The sequence below is a fragment of the Salmo salar genome, chromosome ssa12 (genome assembly GCF_905237065.1).
Source record: "Salmo salar chromosome ssa12, Ssal_v3.1, whole genome shotgun sequence".
Classification (NCBI taxonomy): Eukaryota; Metazoa; Chordata; class Actinopteri; order Salmoniformes; family Salmonidae; genus Salmo; species Salmo salar.
In genome coordinates, this window is record NC_059453.1 from 60,651,927 (window position 1) to 60,669,229 (window position 17,303).

The 17,303-nt window shown below is 40.8% G+C and overlaps 2 protein-coding genes across 4 annotated transcripts in view; both read left to right on the top strand.

Moving 5' to 3' along the window:
* The first annotated feature begins 5,636 nt into the window (after positions 1–5,636).
* On the top strand, positions 5,637–7,665 carry LOC106565422 (guanine nucleotide exchange factor MSS4-like). Its single transcript, XM_014132538.2, has 2 exons — positions 5,637–6,123; positions 6,429–7,665. The coding sequence occupies exons 1-2, from the start codon at positions 5,974–5,976 to the stop codon at positions 6,675–6,677; spliced, it is 399 nt and encodes a 132-aa protein (XP_013988013.1). The 5' UTR covers positions 5,637–5,973; the 3' UTR covers positions 6,678–7,665.
* Positions 7,666–9,476: 1,811 nt separating this feature from the next.
* LOC106565423 (lysine-specific demethylase 5B-B) overlaps positions 9,477–17,303 on the top strand; it is a 34,620-nt gene continuing 26,793 nt past the window's right edge. Inside the window, exons 1-3 of one of the 3 annotated variants that reach the window (XM_014132540.2) lie at positions 9,477–9,495; positions 10,044–10,219; positions 17,106–17,183. In XM_014132540.2, coding sequence (XP_013988015.1) covers positions 10,067–10,219; positions 17,106–17,183 — 231 coding nt within the window. In that variant the 5' untranslated portion in view covers positions 9,477–9,495; positions 10,044–10,066. Of the gene's footprint in view, positions 9,627–9,932; positions 9,951–10,043; positions 10,220–17,105; positions 17,184–17,303 lie in introns of those variants that run through there. The other 2 variants (XM_014132539.2, XM_014132541.2) reach the window with 2 other exon arrangements.

Sequence of the window (17,303 nt, forward strand, 5' to 3'; positions counted from 1 at the left end):
CCAAACCAAGTCACGCATTTTCTGTCTGATATAGTGATATTGCACTACTTTTCATATACATGAACATTGTTTTCAATATTTGTTTAGCCATTTGAGTTACTAATGCTGCTTCAATGTAGTCAATTTCTTTGGTGTGTTAATAGACTGACCATATTAATGCCTCATGTCTGTCCACATCTATACTAGTCATAATTTATCTGGGGTGTTGCATATAATTGAATCACTCCTGTTCAGACCCCTTGACGTTTTCAACATTGTTACGTTACAGCCTTATTCTAAAATGGATTAAATTGTTTTTTTCCCCTCATCAATCTACACACACTACCCCATAATGACAAAGCGAAAACAGGGTTTAGAAAAGTATTCAGACCCTTTGCTATGAGACTCGGAATTGAGCTCAGGTGCATCCTGTTCCCATTGATCATTCTTGATGTTTCTACAACTTAATTGGAATCCACCTGTGGTAAATTCAATTGATTGGACATTATTTGGAAAGGCACACCCTTGATGTATGGCCCATCCAGTTTAACAGGATTTTTGATAGTTACAATCTCATCCATAGAATTTGCTTTCTGAGAACAAAAGGCATTGGGGTTGTTTGAGTGGTAAGGCTAAAGCAACCGACTGACGAAATTCGAGGAGTGAAGTCAAAGGAGGTGCAACCACAGAACAATGAGCCAGATATTTCACTGGATGTATAAATGTGAAGCATCCGGTTGGCCTTTCCACTCACTACCAAATATCGTGATGAGATGGATTTTGGCTGACATTCTGCAAATTTTCTCATGAAACATTTTATCTCCATACAGTATTGTTTCCAAAACTAGAATCGGTAACAAACACTGCATTTTGTAGACTTTACCCGTTACCAAAGTTTTAAAAAATGGCCTTGTTTAGGAGTGCAGGGGTGAATTGCGTTATTGCACACGGGCACTTCACACAGTAGGTGTTACCTAACAGAAATATGCAAATAAATGCTAGAATGCACCAATAGGATCTCACTAGCTCACGCTTGTCTCTGCCCACCTCCTTGCTTGTTCTGCCCACTATGATTAATTTGCTCTCATTGGAAACGACAGGCTCTGGTCTATCTTGGGTTAGTTGGAAAGGCACACCCTTGATGTATGGCCCATCCAGTTTAACAGGATTTTTGATAGTTACAATCTCATCCATAGAATTTGCTTTCTGAGAACAAAAGGCATTGGGGATGTTTGAGTGGTAATGACCTGGTTGATGACCTGGTTGGAGTCATGTCCAACCGGTTTATCAGGAGGGATCAGCCAATCATGAAGAAGAAAATTGACTAATTCAAAATGGAGATTGCCTCAATGGCGCTGCCCATGCTGTGACAGACGCTATATATATATATATATATATATATATATATATATATATATATATATATATATATATATTATATATATATATAATATATATATTATATATATATATATATATATATAATATATAATTTTAAAAGGCTAATTGATCATTAGAAAACCCTTTAGCAATGATCACAGCTGAAAACTGTTTGTGCTGATTAAAGAAGCAATAAAACTGGCCTTCTTTAGACTAGTTGAGCATCTGGAGCATCAGCATTTGTGGGTTCGATTACAGGCTCAAAATGGCCAGAAACAAAGCACTTTCTTCTGAAACTCGCCTGTCTATTCTAGTTCTGAGAAATGAAGACTATTCCATGCGAGAAATTGCCAAGAAACTGAAGATCTCGTACAACGCTGTGTACTACTCCCTTCACAGAACAGCTGGCTCTAACCAGAATAGAAAGAGGAGTGGGAGGCCCCGGTGTACAACTGAGCAAGTGGACAAGTACATTAGAGTATCTAGTTTGAGAAACAGACGCCTCACAAGTCCTCAACTGGCAGCTTCATTAAATAGTACCCGCAAAACAACAGTCTCAATGTCAACAGTAAAGAGGCGACTCCGGGATGCTGGCCTTCTAGGCAGAGTTGCAAAGAAAAAGCCATACCTCAGACTGGCCAATAAAAAGAAAATATTAAGATAGGCAAAAGAACACAGACACTGGACAGCAGAATAATGGAAAAAAGTGTTAACAACAGACGAAGGCTGTAATTGCTGCAAGTGGAGAATTCTTTGCGAAAGCATTGTTTGAAGGGCACAATTATTGCTGGGTTGTTGCCCTCTTACGGCCTCCTCCACGTCTCCTGATGTACTGGCCTGTCTCCTGGTAGCGCCTCCATGCTCTGGACACTACGCTGACAGACACAGCAAACCTTCTTGCCACAGCTCGCATTGATGTGCCATCCTGGATGAGCTGCACTACCTGAGCCACTTGTGTGGGTTGTAGACTCCGTCTCATGCTACCACTAGAGTGAAAGCACCGCCAGCATTCAAAAGTGACCAAAACATCAGCCAGGAAGCATAGGAACTGAGAAGTGGTCTGTGGTCCCCACCTGCAGAACCACTCCTTCATTGGGGGTGTCTTGCTAATTGCCTATAATTTCCACCTGTTGTCTATTCCATTTGCACAACAGCATGTGAAATGTATTGTCAATCAGTGTTGTGGACAGTTTGATTTCACAGAAGTGTGATTGACTTGGAGTAACATTGTGTTGTTTAAGTGTTCCCTTTATTTTTTTGAGCAGTATATATATATATATATATATATATATATATATATATGTGTGTGTATGTATGATGTAGGCAAAGTTGGTTCCTGTTTCAGTCATGTATTTGGTCACGTTCTGGTGCGTGAAATAAAAACACCCTAATGATTGGTAGACAATAGAGCTGATGGCTGCAGGATGAAGTTGGTGAAGAGTAACTGCAGAAACTTGCAGTCAAAACTTCATGACCTTTGATCACATGTATTTTGTAAAGTTCATGCAGTTGACATGTAGCCTCAAGTTGGACTATTTTATCCCCATAATGCAACACACTTTGATGGGTGTTTGTCACCACAAAAGTGATCCACTCGAACATGCCCAATAACAAGACATTCTGCCTTATCCCAAGGGTTCTCAGCTATAAGCACCGCTTACTGGTCGGACCATGTGAACTACAATCCGACGCCCTGTTTTAACATTTAGAAATCATCACTTGTGATACGGTTTTCGAAACATATGGAACTTATCTTTCATATCAGCGAGAAAGAATCTTTCAAATAAAAAATATACACTGTAGCAGAATTGCACAGATACATATGGCTGTGTGCCTCCAGCCAACAAACAACACTTCCGCGACACTTTCTCCCCAGTTATGCTTACACACAGGTGTTCGAGCACGCTAGATAGCTAATTAGCACAGGTGGTCGTCTCCACTGAGGTCTCCCTCCAGCAGGCGGCGATTCATTGGTTCTTTTGCACACCAAGCGAGGAGTTTTTGTATGGTCAATGAGAGTGTCAAATTAGGTCAACAAAAAAATGAATGGCTTATTTGCTATGTGAGGTTTATTTGATCCAAAAGAAGTTTCGCAATTGTTTAAATTGTTTTGAGTGTACTGATAAAAGCAAGACACGTGACATCCTTGCAACTTTGAGAAAAAATGCTATATATCGGAGTCTGGAGATGTCTATGCATATTCATGACATGAGGCTACTCGCATAGCGTCTCTCTCCATTTAATATAGGCGGTTGACGTCAACAACCCTCATGGAATATTCAAAATAGGATTACAATAATGTGATGTATCCACCAATCCAAAGAAAGGATAGGCTAGACAGCCGCGGTGCCCCTTTGTGGACAACGACCATTGTTAAGGCGGTGAGACATGTACACTATATATACACAAAAGTATGTGGACACCCCTTCAAATTAGTGGATTTGGTTATTTCAGCCACACCCATTGCTGACAGGTGTATAAAATCGAGCACACAGCCATGCAATCTCCATAGACAAACATTGGCAGTAGAATGGCATTACTGAAGTGCTCAGTAACTTTCAATGTGGCACCATCATAGGATGCCACCTTTCCAACAAGTCAATTCGTCAAATTTCTGCCTTGCTAGAGCTGCCCCGTTCAACTGTAAGTGCTGTTACTGTGAAGTGGAAATGTCTTGAAGCAACAACTGCTCAGCCGCGAATTGGTAGGCCACAAAAGCTCACAGAATGGGAGAGCTGAGTGTTGAAGCGTGTAGCGCATAAAAAAAAAAATTCTACCCTCGGTTGCAATGCTCACTCGCCGAGTTCCAAACTGCAAGCTGGCTGTTGTCAATGTGGCTGTTGTCAATGTGTGCAGAGGGTCCCTGGTTCGAGCCCAGGTAGGGGCAGGCGCGAGGAGAGGGAGGAGGGGGACGGAAGCTGGGGCGAGGGGTGAGGAGAGGGACGGAAGCTATACTGTTACACATACAGAAATCGGTGTGGAAGAACTTGACTGGCCTGCACAGAGCCCTGACCTCAACCCCTTTGGGATGAATTGGAACGCCGACTTCGAGCCAAGCCTAATCACCCAACATCAGTGCCCGACCTCACTAAAGCTTTTGCGGCTGAATGGAAGCAAGTCCTCGCAGCAATGTTCCAACATCCAGTGGAAAGCCTTCCCAGAAGAGTGGAGGCTGTTATATTAGCAAAGGGGGGACCAACTTCATATCAATGTCCATGCTTTTGGAAAGAGATTTTCGACGATCAGGTGTCCACATACTTTTGGTCATGTAGTGTATCTGGTCAGTATATCCATCCTCTTTGGGTATAGGTCCTCGCTTCTGTATCTTCTTCTTCGTCAATGAGGTTTAACGACAGTTGGCATCCAATAAATGTTGCATTACCGCCACCTACTAGACTGGAGTACAACTCCCTTATACTTTGCTTGAAAAAATAAATAAACAAATACCCTACCATCTAACACAACACTCACAAAAAAAGAAAGTAATAAAAAAATAACACCACTCTACTCCACTATTTAAATCTATTTAGTCCTACTTCAAGCCAACAACCTGAAAGGATAAAACACCACCACTTAACACACCCTGTAAGTCTCGCACACCCAAATACCTCTCTGCAGCTGCCACCACAACCTCCATTTTCTACGACTAAATGTCCATCCCTGCAGTACAGTTAATAACCATTGCTATAAATGCTAAAAATCAAATCTTACTGAAACATATATCACTTGTTGGCCTCTGTACTGTACTGGTACAGATCTACTACTCACACCTCAGGATCCCTCCCCTTTGACCCATCTTCCTCTACTTTCTTCACTGCCTCAGCATATGAAAACTTCTGCACTAGTCTAACCCTGGAAACCTCAACCTGCCTCTCTCGCACGGGACCTGTCTGTCTTCCGTAAACAAGCGCTTTAGTATGGAGATATGGCCGTGTGGGAACACTAACCCTAACGAACTATTTATTGCAGTATCAGCCACATTCTGCCATCTTATATATTGTTGACCTCACTCTAACGAATTGGTAAACTGGGTGGATATGATTATTACTGTCCAAGGGTCTGTCTGTTTTGATCTTATCCAAAGTAAATAAAATAACATTGTTTGATCCATATTTGAGCTATAGTAGACTTATTGTTTCCCTAAAATATTATCTTAGTGTTTCGATGAAATTACATTATTTAATTTGTTTTATCTCTAGATAAAGAACAATAAAGCAGCAGTTATTTTAAAATCGAACGTCTTACACGACGGCGGAACGCTATAATTTAGCGATGTGGTTTCCGAACGGAAGTTTCAGCGGGTGCACACTATCCAGCAACGCTTGTTGTTTGATATAACCGAGTGTTTTAAATACAATTTAGTTACATTACTTGTACTACCGTTTGGTAGTACTTTAGGCGTACTCTAGACATTATTTCTTATGGTTGTTAAGCCCAATGAAGTTCGCATTAGCCCATATTAGCTAGCTAGTTGGGTACTGTTTGCTGGTAAGGCAGGCTAGACGAATAGTTGCAAAAAATATATAGAGCAGTAGTTAGTCTATAGCTAACGATCTTAGCATTCGCTTTATAGTGTACTATAGTCACATAAGTTGCCTTCTATTCGCGTTGAACATGGACAACCACGAACAGTGCTCTCCCACTGAATGCGCCGACCGGTCTACGCTGGTGTCAGAGGATGGAAAGAATGTCAAGTCAGTTTTGTGCCAACGTTGTGGATCGAAGGTCCTCTGCCCAGGGGTGGCGGTGTTTGCAGAGAAGGAGGTAAGGTTCGCCTCAGACAGGAGTAACCCCAAAATACAAATTACCTAAAATGACTAGTTATATCATTAATATGTGAAGTATTTTCCTATCCGAATGGGCATTCATCATAGTTGCTTTGTTTTCAGCATAGTGCAATGTCTAACCACCACCTAATGAACGAAATGATATTGTGCATACAATGTGTAATTTGCTATGCCATGATGTGACTAAATGTCAGGGAGTGGAATATCACTTCTGTTTATCTTTTCATATTAAGGCTCATTGACATGAATCTTGTCTTTTATTTCCTTCCCAATATGCACCAGTTGTTCCTTCCCGCAATGAGGAAGAAGACCACTATCACCCAATCAGAGGGATCCGTGGATGGGGACAAACTGACTGCCCACTGGTTAGTCGATGATATGTACACCTTTGAGAATGTGGGCTTCACCAAGGACGTGGGAAGAGTCAAGTACCTAATTTGTGCAGACTGTGAGATTGGACCCATTGGCTGGCACTGCCTGGATGACAAAAAGAGCTTCTATGTTGCATTGGAAAGAGTCAATCATGCCTAGTGTGGCCCATAGTGAGAAACTGAGGAAACATCAGAAGGTTGAACAATTTGGAACTGAAGGACAAGACGGACCAACACGAATGTTGGCCATGCGCAGTAGATTACCTTCTGGGTGTCGGCGAACAGTGGCGATTCAGCATGTAGACTCGTTGGGAAATGACGGCCAATGTTCTGTGGTCAGAGGCAATATAATGGTCACCCGCTGGGATAGGTGACATTGGTGTTGGTCTGTCTTGTCCGTAACTCTTTACTCCTTCTCTTTCCCCTTCTGGCTGGTGCTGGATGCTGTCTCGGTTATGATGACTCCTTAGTTCAGCAAGGCCAAGTGTTCACTTCTATCCCTTTTTGTTCTCTACTGATAAACAATGGTATTGGTGTGGTTCTCTGGACACATGTCTTATCTGTCCTTTAAAATTGTTATTCAATCCAATACTGTAACTAACACATTCTGGTGTTATGCTTTGGTCTGAGGTTAACCCTACAGCCTCAGCTGAATTTAATTGTTTGTATAGGCCTACTTATTACTTTCTACTTCTGAAATATTACTACTAATACTTATTGCAGATGGTTATATGAAATTATGTGCAGCATTTTAACTAGTTAGTGTGCTTATCCACTTGGCACACCCTTCACCTGGCATGCTGAATAATGGGAGTGGTTGTATTTGATGAGTGTGCTCTAGGCATTTGTTGCTGATACACTTCACTTCAAGTGTTCTGTCTGTTGATATACCACATTGGCTTTGAAGGCTGCTCTCTGCTGCCTTATTTGGCTCTGCTATTGCCAGCTGATTCCAGAGGACCCCATTAGATGTCTTCAGTACATGCTCATCATGTTCCGGCATTTATTCAGTTTCATCTGCATTGAGGATTGAATTACCCTTGGCTTGACTATGTGATCATGCATTTCACTTCTCTTGCTCTGCACCCAAACATTTTTTATGCTCTCTGAAACCGTTCTTAACTCAGTAAAATAAAACGTATCACTCAGTTCTGTGCTTTTTGACCAGTTTGTGAGTTCAAGGATAGAGTACACCTTCATTGACGTGATTGTATGGGAAATAGGAAGTCAGTACTGGTAGCGTAAAACCCCCTGTGGTTGATGGAATTATTTGGGATTAATGATTTTTATTATACTTTAATTGGACAGTTGCTTCAGGACCGATTTATCTAACTTAAACATGTGTTCACTATTGGTTCAAGTAGCCTATTGGTTTTATTTATTGCATAGCTTGGCAGTTTTACATGTACACTGAGTGCACAAAACATTAGGATAACATTTTATTAGTCACATGCGCCGAATACAACAGGTGTAGCCCTTACAGTGAAATGCTTACTTACAAGCCCCTAACCAACAATGCTTAAGAAGTGTACAAAAACGTATGAAATGTATGCCTTCACTACTGTAAGTCGCTCTGGATAAGAGCGTCTGCTAAATGACTAAAAATGTAAAAATGTACGGGTGGGTGTTGCTATGGTGACCAGTGAGCTGAGAAAAGGCGGGGCTTTACCTAGCAAAGACTTATAGATGACCTGGAGCCTGTGGGTTTGGCGACGAATATGAAGCGAGGGCCAGCCAACGAGAGCATACAGGTTGCAGTGGTGGGTAGTATATGGGGCTTTGGTGCCAAAACGGATGGCACTGTGATAGACTGCATCCAATTTGCTGAATAGAGTGTTGGAGGCTATTTTTGTATATTACATCACCAAGGATTGGTAGGATAGTCTGTTTTACGAGGGTGTGTTTGGCAACATGGGTGAAGGAGGCTTTGTTCTGAAATAGGAAGCTGATCCTAGATTTAATTTTGGATTGGAGATGCTTAATGTGAGTCTGGAAGGAGAGTTCACAGTCTAGCCAGACACCTAGGTATTTGTGGTTGTCCACATATTCTAAGTCAGAACCGTCCAGAGTAGTGATGCTAGTCGTGCGGGCAGCGATCGGTTGAAGAGCATGCATTTCGTTTTACTAGCATTTAAGAGCAGTTGTACTCACGTAATTTTCTCCATACCCTAATCTTCCCATCAGCGTGTAACCGCGGGAACCGTGATTCATCAGACCAGGCAATGTTTTTCCTATTCTGAAGTATCCAGTGTTCTCATTTCTTAGCCCACTGCAACTGCAGTTTCTAGTTTTTTTGCTCTAAGAAGTGGAACTGTAAGGTCGTTGGCTGCCATACGTTATTTGTGTCAAGGTACGACTAGTTGTGCATTCTTTTATGGGTCTTTGGTCACCAATGTTGTACTGGACTGTCAGTTGACTAACCATAGCCTGTCAGTTGCTCTGCACAGTTCGTGTCAGCCTCCTTTGTCCTTTTTCAACAATGACCCATTTTCAACCGGTGGCCTGCTGTTTGCTGGATGTCCTTTGGGTGGTGGACTCTTCTTGAGACACACAGGAAACTGTTGAGCATGAAACTCAAACCAGTGCGCCTGGCACCTACTACCATATCCTGTTCAAAGGCACTTACATCTTTTGTCCTTCCCTTTCACCCTCTGAATGATGCAGGTACACAGTCCTTATTTAACCTGTCTCCTCCCCTTCACCTACACTGATTGAAGTGGATTTAACAAGTGACATCAATAAGGGATAATAGCTATCACCCGGTCAGCAGCATGGAAAGAACGGGTGTTTTTAATCTTTTGTACACTCAGTGTATCTCTGGCCCTCGTCTCCGCAACCTACTGCCACCAGAATTCAAGGAATGCCACCCAATCAACGAGCCCACCGAGTCCATTTAATAAACAAGTCCCGGTCACCACGAGGATTTAGTATGAATGCGCTCATCTTTTTCACTGCCACTAGAGCGCATAACTCAAAAGGTAGCATATACATTTGTGTACTATAAACTGAAGAAAGACGAATATTTTTTTGTTGTTGATGTGCTTATTTATTAATTTTATTAACTATATAAATAACTATTTTCTTGGTGGGACCAAATAAATGACAAACGGTAGGTTGTGTACACCGTATTTTCATTACGTGTATTATTATTTGTTATTGTTTACTGACCATTTGTTTCTTATTTGCAACAATCAGTTGAGATTTTGGTTGCTATAAGTACATTCTAGTCATTTGGTGCATTGATAATGCGATATTTTTGTATATAAACCCCCAAAATGGCATGCCATGATTGAAGCTACCGTGGGTAGTTATTTATAAAAAACATTTTTTGAATGTTTTGTAGCTAGTCTGTGTGTGTGGGGGGGTTCTCTATTTTTTTAAGCGGAAGTAGGTGCTATTCCCCGACCAGATAATGCGAGTGAGACTTCAATGAGTGAGTGGTGATGTTCTTAATTGACCGAGTTAAAGGGTTCAGTTCTTCAAAGACAGCTTTCATTGAACTTTAATTAATACGTGCAACTCGCAGCTATTTAGAACGAAGATGCAACGATGACCCAGCCTCGGACCAACGAGTTCATTGCCCCACCAGAGTGTCCTGTTTTTGAGCCCAGTTGGGAGGAATTTGCCGACCCATTTACGTATATCAACAAAATACGGCCTATTGCAGAGAAAACGGGCATCTGCAAGGTCCGACCGCCAAAGGTGAGTGTCTTTAATCAGGGTAGCATTTCAAACTCCTGCTTAAACATTTTCTAAAGGTTGTTGGTGACATTTTTGGTCGTTTACTTATCTTTTTAGACAGATTTTCAACATGGCGGCTTGAGTTGAATTGCCAGCTTCTTCTGTGTATGTGTGCCTCTGTGTGTATATTGTGTGTGCATGTACACGCACGCGCCCAGTGATCTATGTGCGAACAGACGCGCGACAAAATTCTAATAAAGTATCGCCTATGTTCCAGAGAGTACGTTACATTGTATGTGAAGGGATCTTTAGAGGCTATTGGTCAAATGGATGGGTGAAAATGTTGATTAACCTTTCTCTTCCTGGGAGTTGTTCATTGTGAAATGACAGGGAAATAAGACATTTTACCAAGTCACTTTAATGCCTTACAGTTTATCAATAAAATGTTCTACTGTGAAATTGGAAGATATTTATAAAATATCCTTCCATACTGCTTTTTTATATCGACATGTATTGACCTCACAATGTTTTGATGCTGGATTGCCGTGTGACGGTTACGTGCATCATGACAATCTAGATTATTTGATAACTGGTAGTGGGGCTGATTTAGAGGCCTGTATATATTGATGTTGTAGGCCTGTCTTCTACCTTGGTAATGCCATCCATGTTGTCTTTGTGGTAGTGGGTGTGTTTTAAAAGCTGGATTGTGTGTGCAAACCAAGTGACTTTTCCTTTTGGAGTTTTTTAACAGTTCAACACTATTACATAATAATCGGTGGGAAGTAGCCTAGCGGTAACAGCGTTGGTCCTGTAATCTAAAGGTTGCTAGTGTGAAAAATCTGTCGATGTGCCCTTAACCCTAATTACTCCATGGTCGCCTTTTGATAATGTCTGACCCCTGCCGTGACCTCACTCTCTGAGGGTGTCTCGGAGTTGGGATATGCAAAAACACATTTCTATTTCATACATGTATAATTAAGCAATAAGGCCCGAGGGGGTGTGGTATATTGCCAATACACCATGGCTAAGGGATGTTCTTAGGCATGATGCAAGGCAGCCTTTAGCCGTGGTCAATTGGCCATATGTCACAAATCCCGAGGTGCCTTATTGCTGTTATTAACTGGTTATCATCGTAATTAGCAGTAAAAATAAATGTTTTGTCATACCTGTGGTATACGGTCTGATATACCACAGCTGTCAGCCAATCACCATTCAGGGCTCGAACCACCCAGTTTATAATACATTTGTACATGTGTGAAAATGGACAAATATAACCACACACCAAATTATTAATCAGATTTTGCTAGGGATATTTGTTGATTCATCTGTGTGAGTAATTTGACCCTTTTTCTAATGGTAACCCAATGGTTCTTCAAGGGCTGACCTCTGAACATCGTTTATCATAACAAATTCCTCTAAGTAGCCTATGGTAATAACTTTTTTTTACTGGGGTATGCATGCATTATTGCTGTCGTTTGCAATAAAACATGTTACTACAAGGGTTGATAGTAGTTGATTAAACATAATAATTTGGGTAACACTTTACATAAGTAGTTATACCTATTTGTTAATACTGTAGTTGCACTTTGTAGACCTATTAGTAGCCTAATTGAGTTTAATTGTTTTATTAGACCACAGAATAGAGACTGTCCCTCATACCACTGGTGTAATATCTAAATATTCTCATTGACAATCAATTACTAAAATACTATGCAACAGCAATGTTGTACACCTACAATAACCTAAATGTAAACTTTGAGAAACCAAGGCAACCTGTTTATGCATTAACATTGTTTACCAGCACATTGTTTAGCCCCACCATTTGTGTTGTATTATTTAAACCCATTTGTTTCACTCTGTACAGTCAACAATACTGTTTTCACTTTGCTTCTTAATATAAATCTGTTGTATAATTACACTATTAGTCTGTTTCTTACATCTGCAAACAGCTAGTCTTTTTTCTTAGCAAGTTGGGCCTAAATGTTGTTAGCTGCTAATCGCTAACTAGCTAATGTACTGAGTCAGAGCAAATGTTTATGTATTTTTTTATTTCACCTTTATTTAACCAGGTAGGCCAGTTGAGAACAAGTTCTCATTTGCAACAGCGACCTGGCCAAGATAAAGCAAAGCAGTGCGACACAAACAACAGTTACACATGGAATAAACAAATGTACAGTCAATAACACAATAGAAAAGTCTATATACAGTGTGTGCAAATGTAGTAAGATTAGGGAGGTAAGTCAAAAAATAGGCAGAAGATGAATATGCAAGTAGATATACTGGGCTGCAAAGGAGCAAAAAATAAATAACAATATGGGATAGTTGGGTGGGCTATTTACAGATGGGCTATGTACAGGTGCTATGATCGGTAAGCTGCTCTGACAGCTGATGCTTAAAGTTAGGGAGATATAAGACTCCAGCTTCAGTGATTTTCGTTCCAGTCATTGGCAGCAGAGAACTGGAAGGAGAGGCGGCCAAAGGAGGAGTTGGCTTTTGAGGTTGACCAGTGAAATATACCTGCTGGAGCACGTGCTACGGGTGGGTGCTGCTATGCTGACCAGACATATTACCTCAAATGTAATTGGCTGTACAGTCTGATAATACCGGTGATGGTGTAGATCTACATCAGAATGTTTGTGCGACAGTATCTTCTAAATCAAAGAGGAATACGCAAAGCAAGAATATGTTCGCTAGACAAAGTAGCTAAAACAAAACATTCAGGAGGACCGAGCACGCCCCATTCTCATCATCGGGGCTGTAGTGGAGCAGGATGAGAGCTTAAATTTAGTTGGTGTCCAAATCACTAACAAACTAATATGGTCCAAGCACACCAAGACAGTCATGAAGAGGGCACGACAAAATCTATTCCCCATCAGGAGACTGAAAACATTTGGCATGGGTCCTCAGATCCTCAAAAGGTTCTACAGCTGCACAATCGAGAGCATCCTGACTGGTTGCATCACTGCCTGGTATGGCAACTGCTGGGCCTCCGACCGCAAGGCACTACAGAGGGTAGTACATCACTGGGGCCAAGCTTCCTGCCATCCAGGACCTCTATACTAGGCGGTGTCAGAGGAAGGCCCTAAAAATTGTCAAAGACTCCAGCCACCCTAGTCATAGACTGTTCTCTCTGCTACCACAAGGCAAGCGGTACCGGGGCTCCAAGTCCAGGTCCAAAAGGCTTCTTAACAGCTTCCACCCCCAAGCCATGAGACTCCTGAACAGCTAATCAAAGGGCTACCCAGACCCCTCTTTTATGCTGCTGCTACTCTGTTTATTATCTATGCGTAGTCACTTTAACTCTACCTACATGTACATATTACCTCTTACCTAGACTAACCAGTGCCCCCGGATATTGACTCTGTACCGGTACCCCCTGTATATAGCCTCGCTATTGTTATTTTACTGCTGCTGTTTAATTATTTGTTACTTTTTATTTTTTATTTTTACTTAACACTTTTTTCTTAATTTCTTAAGCATTGTTGGTTAGGGGCTTGTAATTAGGCGCATGTGACAAATCAAATTTGATTTTGATTTCAATGTAGCTAAAGATTATAGGGTCCCTTAAACACAATAACTCCTCTCTGGCATTTTCATAACAAACACTGTATTCAAAGTGCCCACTATTATATTCTAACTAGAGCATTAGAACATTCTAAATATTCCCATGATTCCAGCAGTTCACCCAAGTGTTTTGCTCTAAATCAAAAGTCAAATCGCAATTGAAACATTTGGTAAAAAAGTAGGCCTAGATTGTTTGGCCATATCATGCAGCCCTACGTGGAAATGCCCATGACTGTAGAAAATGCAGAAATGGACAATTAGATTTTTTTAAAGAACTGAATAGTATAAAATAATCAGAATAAAGACCCATTGAAATCCCATCGAATATACAGTATGTGTTGCCACCCTAGGGTTCCGCACTTTTCATAAAGCAAATTTAGAACTTTTACTATTCAAAATCATAAAATGACGTCCAAATTATTATTTTTAAATACCGTGATATGATAATTTACCTTGGTAAAAGTCTCTCTCGATTGACCTGCTTGCACAGCAGTCGTGTCATCTGAATGTTTTGTTCTTACAACTCTGTATTATTATTTAACGTTTTGAAATATGAACTCCAGATCACAGCTGTGCCTACTGTAGGTAGTCTGATGGCTGAATTTGGCTTGTTGTTCAGAGGATTGAATTTGTTTGTGCGGAATGGGAGTGCTTATGCAATGGGCCTGCCTGTTGTCACAGCTCCACTACTCCACAAAGGGGCTGATGGAAATGCGGGCTGATGGAAATGCAGCCAGAGCTGTTTTCATAAACCATGTCCCCATCTGGGCTGTGCACTGCAGACTCAGCGTGCAGGGTCAAAGGCTAAGCTATGGAGGCACAATTTATAGCGCTCTCATCACCCCTCTTCGCCGGCCCCATGGGATACATATTTTTTTTCCAGCAATTTTTTTTATGACTGGAGGGCACTTACATTCGTCTACATCCCCAGCTGGTTCTCTTCTCACTTTGAAGTGACAGTTGGGTTCTCTTGTTTAGGGAGTTGTGTTTTAGGATGGATTCTTCCACGTTTGATCAAAAAGGGTTCTGTCCTATCTGCTGCTTGGGCTGAATTTACAGAATTGCTGTGAAATAGTCTGAGAGCCTCTCACTTGTGTAGCCTATTTAAAATTATACTGTTCTCTATTCCTGAGTTATCATGCACATTCAAATAGGCATGCTGGCACTCTGAGATGCCATGCAAGGTCACAGTGTAGTCTCCAAAGGTAAGGATGCTATACTAGTGCACACTGAGTTTCCTGTTGATGCTTGTCAAACAGTCTTTCTCTCTGAACCCACTGTTTAATAGAAAATGAGAGGACTGGAAGTACCAACTCTACTCAGAGGGCCCATATGAAAGAAAATACTTTAAAGAAAGTCTTATGTGCCTCATACTGTATTTTAACTGCTGGTCCAGTGCCAAAATAAGACTTAAATGCACCACGAAAGTCTATGGTTACTCAAATGTGTAGGTCTATTTATAAATAATTGTTAATCAGCATCACCTGAGTAGAGTTGGTAACTATTGACAGGGTGCCTGTGTCGATTGACATTGAGTACAGTTACATGCACACAATAATGTGATTATTGTGGATAGTCAGCTTAATATAATAGTTTGATTAAAACATTTACATGCATTTCAAGAAGAACGGTTTCCCTAATAATCCTGTTTACAAGGACACGTCTGAAATCAGGCTACCAAATGACCAAATGAATTCACACACATGTTATTCAATCATTGCACCCACACTGCTCACGCAGGTTAACGAGGTCCACACTCCAGTCCAGTTAGTGGTGGTAATGCACCTTAAAGTTGGATGCCAACCGCAATATAAAGTCCAAAAAATGTGCCTGAAGGAAGAGAGATTACAAGAAACTCTGTTAACCCTTTTATCCCCTATTAATTGTCGGAGTAGAGGACCTTGTGCATTTTAGATAAAATAACAACCCAATGTTTATATCCCAGGACAAATTAGCTAGCTATTGCCATAAATGTTTAATACTTTTCGACCTGTCCCCAAATTAATATAGTTGGTTCAGAGTTCGTTTGATATTTCAACCTGCGTGCACATGTCTGCGTGCACCATCGCAAGGATGTTTATTTTGTGCACCCACACCAGACGCGATCAGGACACGCAGTTTGAAATATCAAAACAAACTCTCAACCAACTTCATTAATTTGGGGACAGGTCGAAAATAATTAAACATTTATGGTAATTTAGCTAGCTAGCTTGCTGTTAGTAGCTAACTTGTCTTAGGATATAAACATTGTGTTGTTGTTTTATCTGAAATACACAAGGTCTTCTACTCTGACAATTAATCCAGAGTTAGTTTCTTGTAATCTCTCCTCCTTCAGGCTTCTTTTTTGGACTTTATAAAATGGTTGGCATCCAACTTTAAGGTGCATTACCACCACCAACTGGACTGGAGTGTGGACCTCAGTTCATCTTTCAAACACCCACGTGGGTATATGCTCCTAAAAACCAATGAGGAGATGAGAGAGGCGGGACTTGCAGCGCTTCAAACGTCACAAATAGAACCAAGTTCTATTTTAGCGCCTGGCTACGCAGACACTCGCGAGCAGTGTGGTTCAATGATTGAATAATTTTTATGTGTACATTTATTTTTGGTGCGGTGTGGCTAGCATGTTAGACTAGCTTGTCGCTAATGGGGATCCTAATAAATGAAGTCGAACTGACTTCACTCGCGCTAAAGAGGGAGGCTCGCTCGGCTGGTGCTAGCACAGGTCAAATACACCGTTGTTAAATATATATATATTTTTATGGTGTTTACATGTCATAATTCGAAAGGTTGCTAAGAAAACCAGGTGTTTTAATCGGCGTATGCTTACTTTGATTCTGACTTTACCCGGATTAAGATTATTAGAGTAAGGTGTTTACATGACTATTGCATAATCTGCCTACTGCCATAATCAGTTTAATATAAAATTATTACTTTGCATGTAAATGTACTGTGTCTGTCATGCACCCATTGGTAAAATATATTTCATATCCACTCAGGTTCTTATTTAAAGCCATCAGGATCAAATTGTTTTATTAATGTGATATTTGAAATCATGTTCATGTTTGATTGGCATTTAGCCTAGTGTTAATTAGTAAGAGTGTAAGCAGAGGAGATATCAAATATGGCTTTAGGCTGAAGAGGAACAGCCTACGTGACTTTCTGCATGGAACATAACCTGTCATGTCACAATGTTCCTAAACACTGTAGTGTAAGTAATATATTTAAACATGTATTCAAATACAGCAGACTGTTGCTCAATTGATAATGATTTTCCTAAGTGGAAGATAAACTAGGAAAAAGGTTTGTCAGTTTGACAAGATGGTGTTGTGTACTCCTGCAGGGATGGCAGCCACCGTTTGCATGCGACGTGGACAGTCTGCACTTCACTCCCCGTATCCAGAGACTTAATGAATTGGAGGTACGTTCATTTCACTACATAACTGGTTTAGCTATTACAGTACTGAGAAAAAATGGCATCTACTTATCTTTTATTATGAACGACTGGATATGTACATAACCAAGTTTTTATTTTGATTAA